Source organism: Nicrophorus vespilloides, unplaced genomic scaffold (assembly GCF_001412225.1).
Source record: "Nicrophorus vespilloides isolate i.1.1-1 unplaced genomic scaffold, Nicve_v1.0, whole genome shotgun sequence".
Taxonomy (NCBI): domain Eukaryota; kingdom Metazoa; phylum Arthropoda; class Insecta; order Coleoptera; family Silphidae; genus Nicrophorus; species Nicrophorus vespilloides.
In genome coordinates, this window is record NW_017096966.1 from 13,917 (window position 1) to 30,802 (window position 16,886).

The 16,886-nt window shown below is 35.7% G+C and overlaps 3 protein-coding genes across 5 annotated transcripts; 1 reads left to right on the forward strand and 2 right to left on the reverse strand.

The window, feature by feature from the left end:
• Positions 1–43: 43 nt before the first annotated feature.
• Positions 44–1,134, reverse strand: LOC108558591 (ras-related protein Rab-39B). The gene is made up of 2 exons (XM_017915556.1): positions 912–1,134; positions 44–836 (listed from the first exon to the last, which is right to left on the reverse strand). The coding sequence occupies exons 1-2, from the start codon at positions 1,017–1,019 to the stop codon at positions 288–290; spliced, it is 657 nt and encodes a 218-aa protein (XP_017771045.1). The 5' UTR covers positions 1,020–1,134; the 3' UTR covers positions 44–287.
• Positions 1,135–1,379: 245 nt separating this feature from the next.
• LOC108558590 (poly(ADP-ribose) glycohydrolase ARH3-like) lies at positions 1,380–3,198 on the forward strand. Of its 2 annotated transcripts, none has more exons than XM_017915554.1 (5): positions 1,380–1,544; positions 1,614–1,808; positions 2,128–2,620; positions 2,673–2,877; positions 2,927–3,198. In XM_017915554.1, exons 2-5 carry the CDS (start codon positions 1,637–1,639, stop codon positions 3,128–3,130), a joined length of 1,074 nt encoding a protein of 357 aa, XP_017771043.1. In that variant the 5' UTR covers positions 1,380–1,544; positions 1,614–1,636; the 3' UTR covers positions 3,131–3,198. The 2 variants fall into 2 exon arrangements, with proteins under 2 accessions (XP_017771043.1, XP_017771044.1); XM_017915555.1 differs by having other exon boundaries at positions 1,380–1,540.
• Positions 3,199–3,797: 599 nt separating this feature from the next.
• On the reverse strand, positions 3,798–15,173 carry LOC108558589 (NADP-dependent malic enzyme-like). 2 transcript variants are annotated; one of them, XM_017915553.1, is made up of 7 exons: positions 15,103–15,173; positions 9,640–9,895; positions 5,814–5,972; positions 4,702–5,745; positions 4,466–4,636; positions 4,286–4,409; positions 3,798–4,225 (listed from the first exon to the last, which is right to left on the reverse strand). In XM_017915553.1, the coding sequence occupies exons 1-7, from the start codon at positions 15,156–15,158 to the stop codon at positions 4,107–4,109; spliced, it is 1,929 nt and encodes a 642-aa protein (XP_017771042.1). In that variant the 5' UTR covers positions 15,159–15,173; the 3' UTR covers positions 3,798–4,106. The 2 variants fall into 2 exon arrangements, with proteins under 2 accessions (XP_017771042.1, XP_017771041.1); XM_017915552.1 differs by lacking the exon at positions 15,103–15,173 and adding an exon at positions 12,809–12,983.
• Positions 15,174–16,886: the final 1,713 nt, after the last annotated feature.

The following is a 16,886-nucleotide window of genomic DNA, read 5'->3' on the forward strand; positions in this document are numbered from 1 at the left end:
AAAAAAATCCGCATATCATAGAAAAAGTTCCGCCGAATCGCGAACATTTTCATCGTTATTAATATATAAATATTTATAGACTAGAAAAAAATAATATTTCCTCGACTCATGAGGACAATGAACATGTAATAAAAGAAATTGTTTGTGAAGCTTTCCGTGTGTGGATTGAACCGTATTTGTTTGTGCACGCCTGTTTAATACAATTCAATGTTCATTGCTCTAAGAGCGTAAAAATATTGAATAATTTGAGTTAAAAAAAAAAGTAAAAGTTAAATGATAATGTGAAGTTAACAGCATGAAGATTTCGCCGCTTCCGCCTCCACCAGATTGAAATCCATGCCGTTCGGTCTCGCGAATCCCGTCTTGATTCCGTCCCATCCGTCCTCCACTTTGTATTCCCCAGTCTGTATCCGGTTGTACACCTCCTGCGTTACCGATTTGAAGGCCTCCTCCACGTTCAGACCGGTTTTCGCTGACGTCTCGACGTGGAAGAGACTGTTCTGATCAGCGAAATCTTTGGCCTCCTCCTTGGACACCTCGCGTTGTCCCCCATTGCTGACTTTATCAACTTTGCAACCGACCAACGCGAAGACAGGTCGATGCGGTTCTATGTGCCTCTTGGCCTCTGACATCCACTGTGGGATGTGCTCGAAGCTATCCCTCTTGCATATATCGTACACAAGCAGAGCACCGACAGAGTTCCTGTAGTAAGACTTTGTGATCGATCGGAACCTCTCCTGACCAGCCGTATCCCAGAGCTGCAACTTAATCCTGGTGCCATCCTTGACCTCTATCAGCCTCGCAAAGAAATCAACACCAACAGTTGGATCGGAAATCTTAAAACATTACATTTTTTTCAATTACAACTTTCTAACATCAACTGGTCCATGAAAAAAACAATTGAAGCATACCTCTGCAAACTTGCCATCCGTGAAGTACTTGAGCAGGGAGCTCTTACCGACGGTGCTGTCTCCGATCAATATTAGCCTGAATTGATAATCGAATATTGGCTCGACCATCTTCCTTAAAACATTGCTGTTGCGATCAAACTCGACCTTTCAACAATACAAGTTTATTTTCGTGTTACTCATCTACGCTGCTCAGCTGACACAAACAAGTAGCACCAGACAACCAATCGCACCAACGCAAAAACGCGAAAACTATTGCCATTTCAAACAACGAAATTTCCACATTAATCCGCGCCGCAACCGTTAATCCAATTCGCGAATCCCTTAAAATACTCAAATCCAATTAACCGAAACCATTAAATCGATTCCAGAACAATCGGATTCCAAGATAAATCAATTTTTATAAAAGAAGCAACACGGGTTGCCTATACTAAATTTAGTTTAAATTTAAAATTTTCACAATCGCATTAATTCCAATAATTATCTAAATTTGCTTAATAACGTAAACTGTTTACAAATCTCTTTGTTTATCCATGTTAAATAATAAATTTAATATTTCATTTGTTGGGGCAATTTAAGGTTATCAAAATGTTATCTTAAATATTATGTAGTCGTTAATTCGGTAATAGAGTGTAAGTAAGTGATCATGTAATAAGTAAATTCTTATTTGAATGCGTTCTTAACCTTCAAATTGTTTATTTGTAGGTCATCTGTACTGTGCGTGTGTGATGGCAAAGGCTATGGACAGTGTGCTTGCGAAGGGCAAGTTCAGGGGGTCAATGCTTGGCTCCCTGATCGGAGACTGCATGGGTGCCCCATACGAAGGGGAAGAGTTCTCACATGGGTTGAAGACGATGGTCAGAAAGTACTTTGATAAATTGGATGGACCTTACTTTTCTGGTGAGTTGTTGCATCGATTGAGTAATAGAATGCAGTTGTTTTTTTTTGTGCATTCTAGACCTTGAAGTGTTCTTTTAAAAATAGATTGTTTTTCGTTCGTCGCGGCATGCTGTTATGAGATTTGCATTTTGCATGTTTGAAATTGTAAAATTTGCAAAATTTATTTAATTGAATATTAATTATGTAGATTTTATTAATTATAAAGTTATTAAATTGTCTACTTTTTGCTGGTTATGTACATATTTACTTTGTTAAGTACTTGTCAAGTGGCATGTAGTGAATTGATTACTTGTTATTGATATTATATTTTTTTCTATAGCTCCGTTCAAGCCTTATACCGATGATACGGCTATGACTAAATCCGTTGCGAAATGCCTGATCGAGAAGCCGACACCCCTGGACGTTAAGTATCTGGCTAAACTTTTCGTGCAGGAGTATTTCCTGGAACCTCGCCGAGGTTACGGAGCCGGCGTCGTCGAGGTGTTCAAGAAGTTGCGTAAGAACAAGTTCGAGGACCTGCAGAGACCCGCCGCGGAACAGTTCAATGGAAGCGGTAGCTACGGAAACGGTGGTGCGATGAGGGTTGCCCCGATCGGTCTCTTCTTCAACGGAAACTACGAAGCGATGATCGAGGCGGCCGAACGATGCACCAGAATCACGCACACGAATTCGCTGGGCGTGAACGGGGCTTTGCTCCAGTGCATTGCCGTCCACCAGAGTTTCCAATTGGATCCGAAGGAGAAACTCGACGTGACGAAGTTCGCCGACGAACTTATCGCGAAGATGGAGATCATCGAGCAGGATCAATCCGGGTATGATATTAACAATAAACAAATTACAACAATAACGTGAATTAATTTAAAGTATCGTTGATCCGAACGAGCCGACGCCTCCTTACAAGGAACAACTGTTGAAGGTCAAAGAGTTGCTGTCGTGCGACGACCCGAACGATCCGATAGTCGAGGAGGAGGTGATCGGATCCTTGGGGAATTCTATCGCCGCTCTTAATTCCGTACCAACCGCCATCTATTGTTTCCTGAGAGCTCACTCGGAAATACCCGGGATCGAAGTAAGTTTTGTACGAAACAAAGGAAAGATAAACTAACAATTGATTGCAGACGGATAATGCCTTCAGACGTTCCATCCAGTTCGCGGTGAACTTGGCAGGTGACTGCGACACTATTGCCTCGATGACGGGCGCGATTAGTGGCGCCTACTTCGGTGATTCTTGCATCGGTGAAACTATGAAGAAACACTGCGAGTATCACGAGGAAGTTACACAGTTGGCAGACAAATTGTACGAAGCGTCTCTGATCAAATGAAAAGAGAGAAAAATGATATTGATTGCAAGTAATTATAACCACTCGATCGTCTCAAATCCTAAATGTATTTTTAAATAAAATTATCTTAAATAAATATAAATTTAGTTTTAATAGACTAAAACAGTGTTTCTTAACCTTTTCACCAACATATTTGTTTATAGTTGTACAATTGCTATGTTCTTTGCTTTTACACAAGTTGACAGCTGTCATTTCGAGACCTACTAAAAATGTTTCGTGAGCGATAATAATTTTACTTGGCAAGTAGCGCGTAACATGGATGTGAAAGGAAATACAATTGCTATATTCTTTGCTTTTACACAAGTTGGCAGCTGTCATTTCGAGACCTATTAAAATGTTTCGTAAGAGATAATAATTTTACTTGGAAAGTACCGCGTAACATAGATATGAAAGGAAATACAATTGCTATATTCATTGCTTTTACACAAGTTGGCAGCTGTCATTTCAAGACCTATTAAAAATGTTTCGTGAGCGATAGTAATTTTACTTGGCAAGTACCGCGTAACATGGATATGAAAGGAAATGTTTATAGGCAATTATTGTTTTTGTTTTTTTTTGTACGATTGCAAACAGAACATCAACAGTCGTTTTCATTACATTATTTTATGCTTTTCCGCATCCACATTTATTTTTAATAAAACGATAATCGTATAATACAAAGTTTAATAAATAAATATAAAATATATCAATTAACTATGACGATGTCCTCCTGCAAGAAGATAACAAAAACTGAAGCAAACAAGTTGATATTATTAAAAGAAAGCTATTATTTCTTGTTTTTGCATGATAATTTGTTCTATTTGTTTGCCGTTATTATTATTATTATTGTTACAATCGGACATCATATATTTCCACAGCAGCGGCGAACACAATAATTTTGTTGGCCGCCGCACAAAACATTTCCTACGCATATACACAAAAAAAAATATATATATAAGGTAATGAATTCTTTTGATATTTACAAATTTGCCGGATATTTGTAGGTCTGCGGTATAGCAGATGCGTAACTGGTGTTGTACATCTGCGCCCTGATGAAGGCCTCCAGATTCTCCGGTTTCGGGTAAACAGTTGCAAGACCTACAACGAAATATACAATTTTTAGCAATTGCTGCAAAAAAAAGAGTAAGAATTATTTACCAGTTTTATAAGCGTTTTCAGCTACGTTCACAGCGATTTTCACGGAACATTCTTGAATGTGCTGTAGTGGTGGGTACAATCTGCCCATTTCCAAATCATTTTCGCAAACGATGTTTGCTAGAGCCTAAAATATTATAATTTTTAAATAGATTCTCAAATTGTAAGATTTAATGGATTTACCTGTGCGGCACTGAGGAAAATCTCCTCTGGGATGGTGCGAACTCCGGCGCAGATGACGCCGAGCGCGATTCCTGGGAAAATGTACGAGTTGTTTCCTTGACCCGGATGGAATGTTTGACCGTTGTAGGTGACCGGATCGAAGGGAGAACCGCTGGCAAAGACGCATTTACCCTAAAATAACAATATGTTAAATAAATAATGCTCTATTTGTTTTTTTTTTTTAAATTAATATTTACGTCGGTGTTGATGTAAGCTTGCTCTGCTGTGCATTCGGCCTTGCTCGTCGGATTGCTGAGAGCGAAGATGATGGGTTTATCGTTGTTCTTGCCCATCTCCTGGAGGATTTCGGTGGTGAAAGCACCGCCGATAGCCGCAGCACCGATGATGATGGAAGGTTTAACAGTCTTCACGACTTCGGTGAGAGTGTGAATGGGAGCGTGATTCTGGGCGTAATGCAATTTATGCTCGGTGATGCCACCTTCCGGCCTATCCTTAACAATGAGACCCTTCGAGTCGACCATCCAGATCTTGCTCTTAGCATCAGCTTCGCTGGTTCCCTCCGTTTTCATAGCCATAACGCAGAGACCGGCGATTCCAAGAGCGGCTTCACCGGCGCCTTGGAACACGATAACGTTATCGGAGAGACGCTTCTTGGTGATCTTCAGAGAAGCCAAGAGTCCAGCCACTGCGACGCAAGCCGTGCCTTGAATATCATCGTTGAAGGTGCAGTAACCGTCACGGTATTTATCCAAAAGCCTGAACGCATTCGCGTTACCAAAATCTTCGAATTGGATCAGAGTGTTCTGACCGAAACGCTGCACGGCAGCCTTCATGAACTCCTCGATGAAATCATCGTACTCTGGTCCGCGCACTCTGTTCTGCTTCAATCCAATGTACAGAGGATCGTCGAGCAGAGTTTGAGTATTTGTGCCCACGTCCAAAGTGATCGGAAGGCATTGATGTGGTTTGATACCGGCCAACGCAGTGTACAGAGCCAACTTTCCTACAGGAATTCCCATACCGTACGCTCCCAAATCACCCAAACCCAGGATCCTCTCACCGTCTGTAACGACGATGGCACGCACATCGCTTTCGGGCCAATTCCTCATGATATCGTAAACGTGTCCCTTATCGTGAATCGTAATGAACAATCCTCTGGGTCTTCTGTAAACCAAACCGAACTTCTGGCAGGCTAAACCCACAACCGGGGTGTACACAAGAGGCATCATCTTGTCGACATTTTCAGAGATCAACCTGAAGAACAACTTCTCGTTACGGTCCTGCAGAAGAAGAAAAAACAACAATTTTAATCTCTATACCCACAAGAAAACATTAACAATAAACTAACCAGAAGCTCCATGAGGAAGAGGTACTTGTTCAAATCGTCGTCGAGACGCTCCATGCACATCCTGCAATGCTCCAATTGCTGCTCCTGAGTCTTAACCCTGGGAGGAAGGAATCCCTGGATACCCAAAGTTTGCCTTTCCTCCATGGTAAAAGCCATACCCTAATTAAAAAAAAACAATAACATTACTAAACTAATTAAAAATATAAAGTTATATAACACAATATCTTTGCGTGCACATTTGGTTGCATATATCAGACAATAACCACAACATTGCGCAACGCATCTATAATTGCGTCACATTCAACTTGTTTCTTATTAAACAAATCGTTACTTAAATACGAAACAAATAAAACCTTACTTCCGTTTGAAAATCCGCCGCATTTCTTCTCTTACATTGCGCACAAAACGATTTAATCAAACAAATTTAAAAACTTTAATCACTAGAGAAACGTCAAACTGTTGCAATTCTCATTTTTCACACATAAACAAAAACAATCGAAGAACAAACATCAATAAACACAGCTCACTATGTGTTCTCGCAATTCTTACGACGCCGAAAAACGAAACAATTGTAAACATCGATTGTTTATTTATTTCTATTTTTAACACACTTGGCCTACTCTATTTTTGCTTCAAAGATACAAACGAACAATTGAAAAAGATCGTAATCATGGCATTGCTTGTAAAAATTTCAACTTCGTTTTCTTAACGAAAAGTAAAAAAAGAAAATGTTAGATATTTGAAAATCAATTGGAAATAAATTATTATAAATTAATTGAAATTAGATGTTAATGAAAACTTTATGAATTTTTTTGCTAAGTTAAGAGTTTTTTTTTTATTATACGCAATTGATCTCGATTCGATCGAAAGTAAAAAAAAAATGGTTAATTAACCTTCGCAAGGACTCAACGCTAATTAAACTTGGTAAGGAAAATGAGTCAATGATACACTTTTACTTTATTACCGAAATAAAATTTAAAAAAAAACATTCGAATTTGAAGCAAGCGTTAAAATTATCGCAGTCGGCCGACCGAAACATTTGCATAATGAGGAATCGCGCACGGCCATCCTGACTAAGGACTTTCGATCAAAACAAAAACATAAACATCGTGTCGAAACAAAATGCTGTAGATTAATTAAAAAATAAATAAATAAATAAACAAATGATATCAGCAGTAAATGAAAGTGAATTATTATTATTAGTCACGTTTCCTGCTGCGAGAATAATCTGGGTGACCACTTTGGTCCACATCCAAGTGCGAGGAAGGAAGGCTAAGGTCAAAGTCGCTCGAATTGATCCATCCATCCATCAATTCGTGTCTTGCGATTGGAGCGTATAAACGAAGCGATATTGTTTAGTCTGAAGTGGATAAACAGAGGAATTTTACGGTTTATTAATTGCTTTTGCGAAACAGGAAAATCCACGAGCGTTTTAAGGTGCGTTCTCGATAAGATCGTTAGAAATTCGTTGGGTTTGAGCGTGTAATTGCGTTCTGACTTGTATTTGGTGGTGTTGCAATTTCGGAAGAAGTGGAAAGTAAAAAGAGATTGCAAAATCGAGAACACCTTGTGTCCCGAATTAGTCATAGGAAATAAATGAATGACGTAAATCGTTATGATCGAGTTGGCGTGAGAGATAGAGAAAGAACAAGAGTGATGAAAGAAGAACGGATTTGCGAAAAAGAAAGCCATAAGACGAGAGAAAGAAAGAGAATTTCTTTTCTTTTGTTTCGTATCCGATACGTCACGCAGGAAGCGCCGCCACCTCTCCGAAAATTGCCCGCTTCCCGGTCATTATTTATTTTATCGCCTCATTATTATATCACCATAGCAACGTACTCGCACCACACACACACGAGCATTCACAATTACGTTGACGAAAAAATTGAAGTTTTTAAAACAATTGTTGCTGCTCTAATCAATAAACAATTATTATTTATTTACATCGCAATAGCAACCACTTTAACAAATTAATTTTCATTGGTCCTGAACAGGAATTATTTATATTTTCAAAGATTTTTACCTAACAAATTTCAATTGGTTTTTACAGCAAACTTATTGGGCGAGCAAAGCTGTAGTAGTCGTCAAAACTCGTTACAAATGTATGGAAAACTATAGCTTTCGCTCGCCCATCAAATTAACTCTCAATACTAATTGAAATTGTAAGCAAGTTTTATGATGAGCTGAAAGTGAGTTATGAAAAATTGTTTGAATTGAAATTCCTGATTGTAGAAACAACATCAATGTTAATAATGTGAGCGCGTTGATTGCAGCAGGCTAATTTAAATGTAAACAATTGTTGTTCAATTGTTTTTTTTTTGCAACGCCTACTTTGTTTGTTTCGTAGTCAGCGCGAACCAAGCGAACAAACGAAAAAAAAATTAATACATAAGAACGCAACAAGTGAGAACTTTCCGTTCCGTCGACGAAATGTAGACTTTGATTCGATGAAAGTAGTGTGCGTTGAATTGGACGATTACGAGGAGAGACCACAGTCCAATTAGTTAACTAACACTCTCTCGCTACTCTCTTCACTACATTTATATAAGAGAAATGCAACGCTTTGTAACTAATAACAAGAAAGAAAAAACGTTCCAATTGGACACAAAAACATTTCAAAATTTAATTATAAAACGACAAAAACGATGAATATTTTGAATAAATTATATTAATGAGTACAGGAGTGAAATTTCTATTTTTTTTTGCATAACCAAAGGTTATTTTACAATTTAAAACATTTCAAAAGACCGGTTTAAAAGTTTAAAGAGAATACTTTCGTTTTGAATGAAGATTACTAAACTTTCAAGCGGTATTTAAATAAATTGTAATCTTCGGTGAGTGTAGTTAAGTAAGTAAACACGAAATGTTTGTTATAAACAACAAAAAAACCGAAATAGACAGATAAACGGTGGACTTTAAACGTCGTTGCATGCGAAATTTGTACATGTTTCGCAGTTTAAAAGAAAGTTAATTGTATGGATAATTTAGGCATTAAAAACTGAGTATAATTCGTGCTTTTATAGAGAGACAAATAGAAAACGATAAAATTAAACGACTTATTGAAAGTTCATAAAAATAGGTCTATAACTGCTTAAATTGTTACGCGATAAATAAAACTAGTTAACATTGAACATTGAACAAATCATAATAAAAAATGTTTCATTAAAAGCATTTATTATCATGAATGCTTTAAAATAATCTGTTTTCTTTTGTTTAAAAACAAAAATCGAAACTCATTACGTTGAGTTGAAAAAGAAAACAATTACGTTCCTATGGTGAGGAAAAATTAAAAAAAAAACGAATGCTCATATCCGCGTAAACAATTGCAAGGCGCGTTTTTAAACAAAAGTGCGGCGAACAACGGAAGTCCCCACATGTGTGTAGAGGATAACCTCAGTTGGTTTGTGGAAATGACTTGCGTCTACTAGTAATTTAATAGTTGTTAAGGTCGAATTGCGGAGGAAAAACTCTAATGGTAATTCCAAGGTTTTTGAAAATTTGAATAGCGGCGCGCGCGCTTTCGAAGCGTCTCGACGCTCCTCGAAAACGACGATATCGATTCGCCGGTGTGACGTCGCGACGCAAACAAAAACACTTGAAAGGTTATTTGTTTTAGTCGTAAGCCAAAAATAAACGAACAAGGAAAAAAAAAATGTTAATAATAATAATATACAATGGAAACGCGCGTAGTCACTAAGGTAATTTGCAATTGTGATCGTATCTTGGCAACGGCGTTACATAAATGACTATTGTATTTTGTTTGTTACGTTGACGACAATGTCTTTTGTTTTATTTGCTATGTAGGGTGGTTGTTAATGGAGCTCACCTTGTTTAGTCCAGGATCGCGCAGCCTGTCGAGACCGCTCGTCCTCGACGTGCATCCCTTATCCCCATCAGCCCATTGACCGAGTCTGTCCCTGTGCATCTCGGACATGGTGTTGTTGCTTCTTGATTTACTATTGCTGTCCGCCGTATCGTAATCGCTCGTACTGCTGCTGTTATCCTTAGGATTTTCTCTGCCGCTGGTACTTGTCGTTGCGTGGCTACTTCCTCGTTGCTTGGAAACGACGGAATGATACCCGCTGCAACGGGGATTTGTAGTTTTATTAAAGATTCGCGCGCATGCGGAAAGGACGACCGACGTCGCGTGATGTCCTCGCCTGTCCACGACGACGACGACACGCGAGGAAGAAGCTCTAGTTTTTTTTTTGTCAATTTCTCAAAAGGACCAATTTTACTATAATAGTCGTAAATTGAATTTATTGATTTAAAAAAAACAAATCAATCCCTTTTCAGGACTACTCTTCAATAATTAGTTTCCGTCTCAAAAACTTTATTAATTCATCAAGCATGAAGAGTGAACTTGATGGGCGAGCTGAAAGCGAGTCCTGAAAGGCAATTGTTTTCCATTTGTTCTTAGCAAGTTATGAAAACAGTTGCCTTTCAGGACTCGCTTCGCTCGCCCATCAATTTTCAATCTATATACTAAATGGAAATTTCATTGAAAAGTCTTTGAGAAAGTAACTAATTTAACAAAATCAAAGTATTCGATTCGAGCACTCAAACAATTATTTACTAAATATCTTATCTAATATAGTAATAATAATAATAATTGTCCAATTTCCGGTCTAATTGAAAATTTGAGAGAGAAAAAAAAGTCAATGATTACATAAACTTTGAAAACGAACAAAACTTGACACATTTCCAATTCCACTAATTAAATCTAATTACTAAATAGAAAATCAAATTAATTATCAAACCGAAAGATTTAAATTAATATTTCAAAATTGTTTTAATAATTATTTAACAAAACATCGTGCGTTTCATGAGTTATGAATAATTTGCTGAAAGTAATGGAAATTGTACTTTTTAACTGATTTAGATGCATCAAAAGTCCTTTGCTTAGAAGCTCTAGTTTTTTTTGTCAATTTCTCAAAAGGACCAATTTTACTATAATAGTCGTAAATTGAATTTATTGATTTAAAAAAACAAATCGATCCCTTTTCAGGACTCCCCTTCAATAATTACTTAGTGTCCCAAAGACTTTATTAATTGATCAAGCTTTAAAAGTGAACTTGATGGGCGAGCTGAAAGCGAGTCCTGAAAGGCAATTGTTTTCCATTTGTTCTTAGCAAGCTATGAAAACAGTTGCCTTTCAGGACTCGCTTCGCTCGCCCATCAATTTTCAATCTATATATTAAATTCAAGTTTGATTGAAAAGTCTTTGAGAATGTAACTAATTTAACAAAATCAAAATATTCGATTCGAGTACTGAAACAATTATTTACTAAATATCTTATCTAATATAGTAATAATAATAATAATAATAATAATTGTCAAATTTCCGGTCTAATTGAAAATTTGGGAGAGAAAAAAAAGTCAATGATTACATAAACTTTGAAAACGAACAAAACTTGACACATTTCCAATTCCACTAATTAAATTTAATTACTAAATAGAAAATCAAATTAATTATCAAACCGAAAGATTTAAATTAATATTTCGCGATTGTTTTAATAATTATTTAACAAAACATCGTGCGTTTCATGAGTTGTGAATAATTTGCTGAAAGTAATCTAACAAGAGTAATTTAGTTGCAAATAGTTACGAAACATTCGATTAGGATGAGAATCCAAAATGGTTAATAATGTTTATATAACTTTGTTGCATTGCCAACAGATAAAACTAAAGAAGTTAACGATAATGAAAAGCATTTGTTAATTAGATTTGCAACGATGATTTGATGAAAACCAATGGAAATGGAACTTTTTAACTGTTGAATTTAGATGCATCAAAAGACCTTTGTTTTTGACCTAGTCCATAATGTGTATATAGAGTAGTAGAATAGATTTAGTCGGCAACATTTCTCACCTAATCTGATCGAGGTCAGAATCCTAATCAGTCTATTTACGAAATTAAACTAACGAAACATGATGATAACGGCTGAAATCAATATGTTTACTGCAATTAACATGAATTACACAGAAATCCTCTTAATCGGTTGTTATGGCAACAATAACAATCGGTTAATTTGCACGACTCTCTCAGATACATTCCGCATGTTTCTCTCTAAATATACATATAATTTTTTATTACTTTTTATTCATCAGAACAAAATATTTGTAAGTGTATGTAATTTTATCTAAAACCTGAGTGCTTTCAAAATCTGATTAGATTCGGACGTGCGTGCATCGAGCACAATGGATTATTATTATTACACTTCTACGCTACCTACATCCTGCATTTCCATCGCAAAACTTTAAAAATAATTAACCAAACAATCACGTGAAATAAAAATTAAACAAAAATATGACGCGTTCAATTATGAATTTATTCCTTTGTACTTTGACACAATAGAAGCGAAAATATTAATAATTCAGGTGTTTCCAACTTTGTTAAATCAATATTGGTTTATTATTTCAAAAAATAATAATAGATGGCGTTTTTATCTATTATTATTTTTTGAAATTAAATATTTAAAAATGACCAATCAAATTTATTTATTAGGTTTCATAAATATAGAAAATGCAGTCGCCTTTCAGGACTAGTCTTCAGCTTGTACATCAATAAATTATTAATTTCTCAATTAAAAGTTCTAATTGGTATAAAGAGTGAAAAGGCAACTGTTTTCATTTGTTTGTAGGCTAATGCCAATTATTAAGAAAATAGATGAGAAAGTAACTAACTTTTGATGAAAATAATTTGTTGAAAGTGAGTATGAAATCATGCCATCTGTAATCATTTTATTGCGATTTGAAACATGTCAATATTGACATTTCCATGACAATTTTTGTGCGAGTGCCAACTATTAAAAATAAATAACTATTGGTTGCGTGCGTAATTGTAACTATGCAATATAAATCGAATGGATGAGGCGATTGATGATGATGAAGTAATGAATCCTTTCACTTTATCGGAAAGGTGTGTTATCATGTTAATTGGATAATAAAAGTGCAAGATTTTCAGGTGAGAAAGGCAAGGAATCATCATCGAACCTTTTGTTTCTGTGAGCAATGAGAAACGTCCTTTCTTCCATCATCATCGTCCTGACCTTTGCCGGTCTCTCGAACCGTTCACCACTAACGTTATTTATTATTAATAATCCGAAAATGGGTCTTGGTCGAGTGATTAACAAACATCGAAGCATATTAATCTCCTTTATATAATACTCCACTTCTTGTTTAATTATTTATTTAACGTCGTACGTTGTCGCTTTAATTCAATATTTTTTTTTCTCTCTGTTGGTCATTCGTAAATTGGAACACACACTTTAATATATATATAAATTGGATTGGATTGGATCGAACGAACGAGGCTACGTTTATCTAAACATACCTGAATAGATGCGGCGAAGGTGACCCTTCGGAGACAATATCGAATATCGATGATAGTGGTGGCACACGTTCACACCGGAGACGTGAAAAACACGGACAGAAAAAATTGAAACACTTTCGACCTGTCACAAACGCGATTATGACATAACAGCGTGCGCTTTTTCAATCGACGTTTCCCAGGCGATTTTCACTATTTATATTGCAGCGTTTTCTTAAACTGAATTCGTCGCTCGCTATTTTTAACGTTTTTGCGCACACAGCATAAACTAACGATCCGTTAACTTTAACGGAAATAACAAATAACAGAACCGACGCGAATTTATGCAACCGAAATTGATCATCGTCGATTGCCAAAGAAAACAATTCATCACCTAGGTAACAACAAATTAGGATCATGTTTTAGGGTCGTGTATGCCATGCAATCGATGATAATATGTTATCAATGTTTCATAGCAATCTACTACTATTAATTCGAGTGCTATACAATGAATCGTTACCATGGTGATCTTATTGATAATGCACGTTTGTTTCAGATAGCGCAATTGAAAAACAATTGCCTTTCATCATAAAGTTCGTTATTTTCTCTAAGATTGTTTTACTAAGAGTTTCAGACTGAACTTGATGGGCGAGCGAAGCGAGTCCTAAAGGAACTGTAAATTTCAGGACTCATTGTGAATACAAGAATTTAAACCCTTTTCAGATCATGAAAGAGTACAGCAATCATCATAACTTCCTGACTACATCTTGACTACAGTTGCTCTTCAGGACTCGCTACGCTCGCCCATCATAAGATATTTTAAAAAGCAATGAATACTTTACCTATTCATTTTTAATTTTTTCATTGGTTTTTGATGGGCGAGCGAAGCGAGTCCTGAAAGGCAATTGAAGTTTACAAAAACCCTTAAAATGTATGTTATTGTTGATTAAGAAACTTAAATTATTAAATGATTCTAAAGAATGCAGTTGCCTTTTAAAACTCGCCTTCAAAGAAGTTTCTGAAAACGTAACTCCTTATTGATGGGCAAGCGAAGCGAGTCCTGAAAGGCAACTGTAAATTTTAGGACTCATTGTGAATACAAGAATTTAAACTCTTTGCAGACCATGAAAGAGTACAGCAATCATTATAACTTTCTGAAAATCTTGACTACAGTTGCTCTTCAGGACTCGCTACGCTCGCCCATCATAAGATATTTTAAAAAGCAATGAATACTTTACCTATTCATTTTTAATTTTTTCATTGGTTTTTGATGGGCGAGCGAAGCGAGTCCTGAAAGGCAATTGAAGTTTACAAAAACCCTTAAAATGTATGTTATTGTTGATTAAGAAACTTAAATTATTAAATGATTTCTAAAGAATGCAGTTGTCTTTCAGGACTCGCCTTTAGAGAAGTTTCTGAAAACGTAACTCGTTATTGATGGGCGAGCGAAGCGAGTCCTGAAAGGCAATTGTTTTTCATTTACACTAAGTAAACGTTGAGTACTGCTGCAGCTCATCATAAATGATTACAAAATCCAATTAAACTTAGTTCATTGACATTTCTTATATTTTGTGTTAATTTAAGATCTAAATTTGATAACTGTGGTTAAAATAAATTACTAAATTTGATTTTCAATTAAAATTGAAACTGCTTACTGTAACTGGCCGATTTCTCTAAATTACTTTCGACTACAACAATATAGTCTAAATTAGGAAATAACGGCGAACGCGAGTGCTGCTAATTAAACAAACATTTCACTAATGTTCTCAAAATTACGGCAATTATCGCTCTCACGAAACGAATTCTCCACCGTAGATGCCCAGAGGGAAATGGGTTACACAATTCGGTTTCCATGGAGACATGGGTAAAACAATAAGTTATTAAGTTAATTGCTGTTTGAATATGGTGTTGTTATCGTTGCCATGGAGATATTAGGATAAGACGCGGCAAATTTCGAATCGCTTCTGATTGAACTCACCTGTTCTCTTTGCCGTTGAAAATGTCTTTGATGCAGACTCCAGCCGTGTTTCCCATATATCAAGCGATCGCGTTCACTATGTAATAAACACTGTGCTAACCCGGTGCTGGACTTGACTGTCGTTGGTAGAGTGGAAATCGTTAATGAAGAAGGTTAAGTCAAGAGGAGAACGTGTGTGTTGTTCTCGAATTATCGTTTCTGTTGTAAAATGTAAATGCAATTAACGCAAGAACGGAGGTTTCGCTTGGAAATTGTTGCAAAACCGAACAACAACCGACTATTTGTTTCGTCGCCCGAAACTCGCACTTTCTAAACAACAACACACGCTCCTTTAATTGACAATAGAAATCTTTTAGCACGGCTATAGTTTTTTTCTTTATGTCTTCAAATTTTTACCACCACATTCTTATCCTTTTTTATACACGACTTCTTTGGTTGATTATAAGTAATGCGTTTCAAATAATAATTTAAATTCGTAAATTACAATAGCTAAGAAAAATGTTTCTAGTTTTTCATAGAACTTAATACATCGTACTAATTGGAACTTTTAGTATAGATTCTATGAAAATGTAACTCGTTATTGATGGGCGATCTGAAGGCGAGTCCTGAAAGGCAACTAAAGTTTACAAAAACTCTTAAAATGTACGTTATTGTTGACTAAATTATTAAGTAAATTTTGAAGAATGCAGTTGCCTTTCAGGACTCGCTTCGCTCGCCCATCAACAACGAGTTACGTTTTCAGAAACTTCTCAATAAAAATTCCAATTAGTATGTAGAGTTCAGCCTTCAGTTGAGTTCTGAAAAAGGAAATAATTTCATTAAAAGTATTTTTTTATAACAAATAGAAAATCAATCGTGTTTCAAGGATATTATAAGTCTTGTACATGCGATAATATCATTTTACAGTAGTTTACATGCAAAATCTTCAATTAGAATAACTAGTTGCTAATGTTAATCACGATATTGTGATATTTGTAAATCAAGCATTCGAAAATGCAAATATCAACTGTTTTTTTCCAATAATTTGATGTAGAAAAAAAAAACAAAATACGCGAATCACACCATCCGTGATCGATGCAAAAATTTTCAATTTTTTTTTTGATACGAGATTACTACTGCGTTATGTAAGAGACGCGGATGAGTCGCAATGTCTTATCTGTAAATACAAATTAACAGCAAGAGTAATCAAAATAAACAAAACAAAAATTGTTAATTAAGTTTTTACATCCAAATTCCATTAATATTATTATTACGAAACGGAGATCACTACAACCTAATGAATCAAATCGAGCGAACATTAATTAGTTTATCATTCGATTACCACACATTTGGTGATAAATACGGATTTAAACCAAAAATAAATTTTCAAGAGAAATCACACAAGAAAATATACACAGAGTGATTCCTTTTCAAAAAAAAATATACAGAAAATGATAAGATAATACAAGATTCGATGAGAATCACAGTTGGTTATGATTTTGCACACTCATGAGAAACAAATGAAGATGAAATCGCGACACGACATCTGTATTGTCAATAAGAAAATATTTGATATTGGATGAATGATTTGTTGCAACTATATTCATTCATTCACTACACCCACTCCTTTCTTGATAGTTTTTTATATTGACCCAGATTTTTAGCGTTCGCTAATTGTTTCATTATTCGCAACGCAAACAACTGTTGTTGTATAGAAAAAGAGAAGATTGTTATCTATTTTTAACTTGGACTAAAAGGATATTTAACATTAATTGGATCAATGTTATTTTGACTTTCCAAAGTTT

Coding starts and splice junctions, on each gene's coding strand:
- LOC108558591 (XM_017915556.1), bottom strand. CDS start 1,019: ATGGTCGAGCCAATATTCGATTATCAATTCAGGCTAATATTGATCGGA. Junction 837..911: donor CGGATGGCAAGTTTGCAGAG/GTATGCTTCAAT, acceptor TAATGTTTTAAG/ATTTCCGATCCAACTGTTGG.
- LOC108558590 (XM_017915554.1), top strand. CDS start 1,637: ATGGCAAAGGCTATGGACAGTGTGCTTGCGAAGGGCAAGTTCAGGGGG. Junction 1,809..2,127: donor GGATGGACCTTACTTTTCTG/GTGAGTTGTTGC, acceptor TTTTTTCTATAG/CTCCGTTCAAGCCTTATACC. Junction 2,878..2,926: donor CGGAAATACCCGGGATCGAA/GTAAGTTTTGTA, acceptor AATTGATTGCAG/ACGGATAATGCCTTCAGACG.
- LOC108558589 (XM_017915552.1), bottom strand. CDS start 12,960: ATGCTTCGATGTTTGTTAATCACTCGACCAAGACCCATTTTCGGATTA. Junction 5,973..9,639: donor GCGATCCTGGACTAAACAAG/GTGAGCTCCATT, acceptor TTTTTTAATTAG/GGTATGGCTTTTACCATGGA. Junction 4,410..4,465: donor TTTTCCTCAGTGCCGCACAG/GTAAATCCATTA, acceptor ATAATATTTTAG/GCTCTAGCAAACATCGTTTG.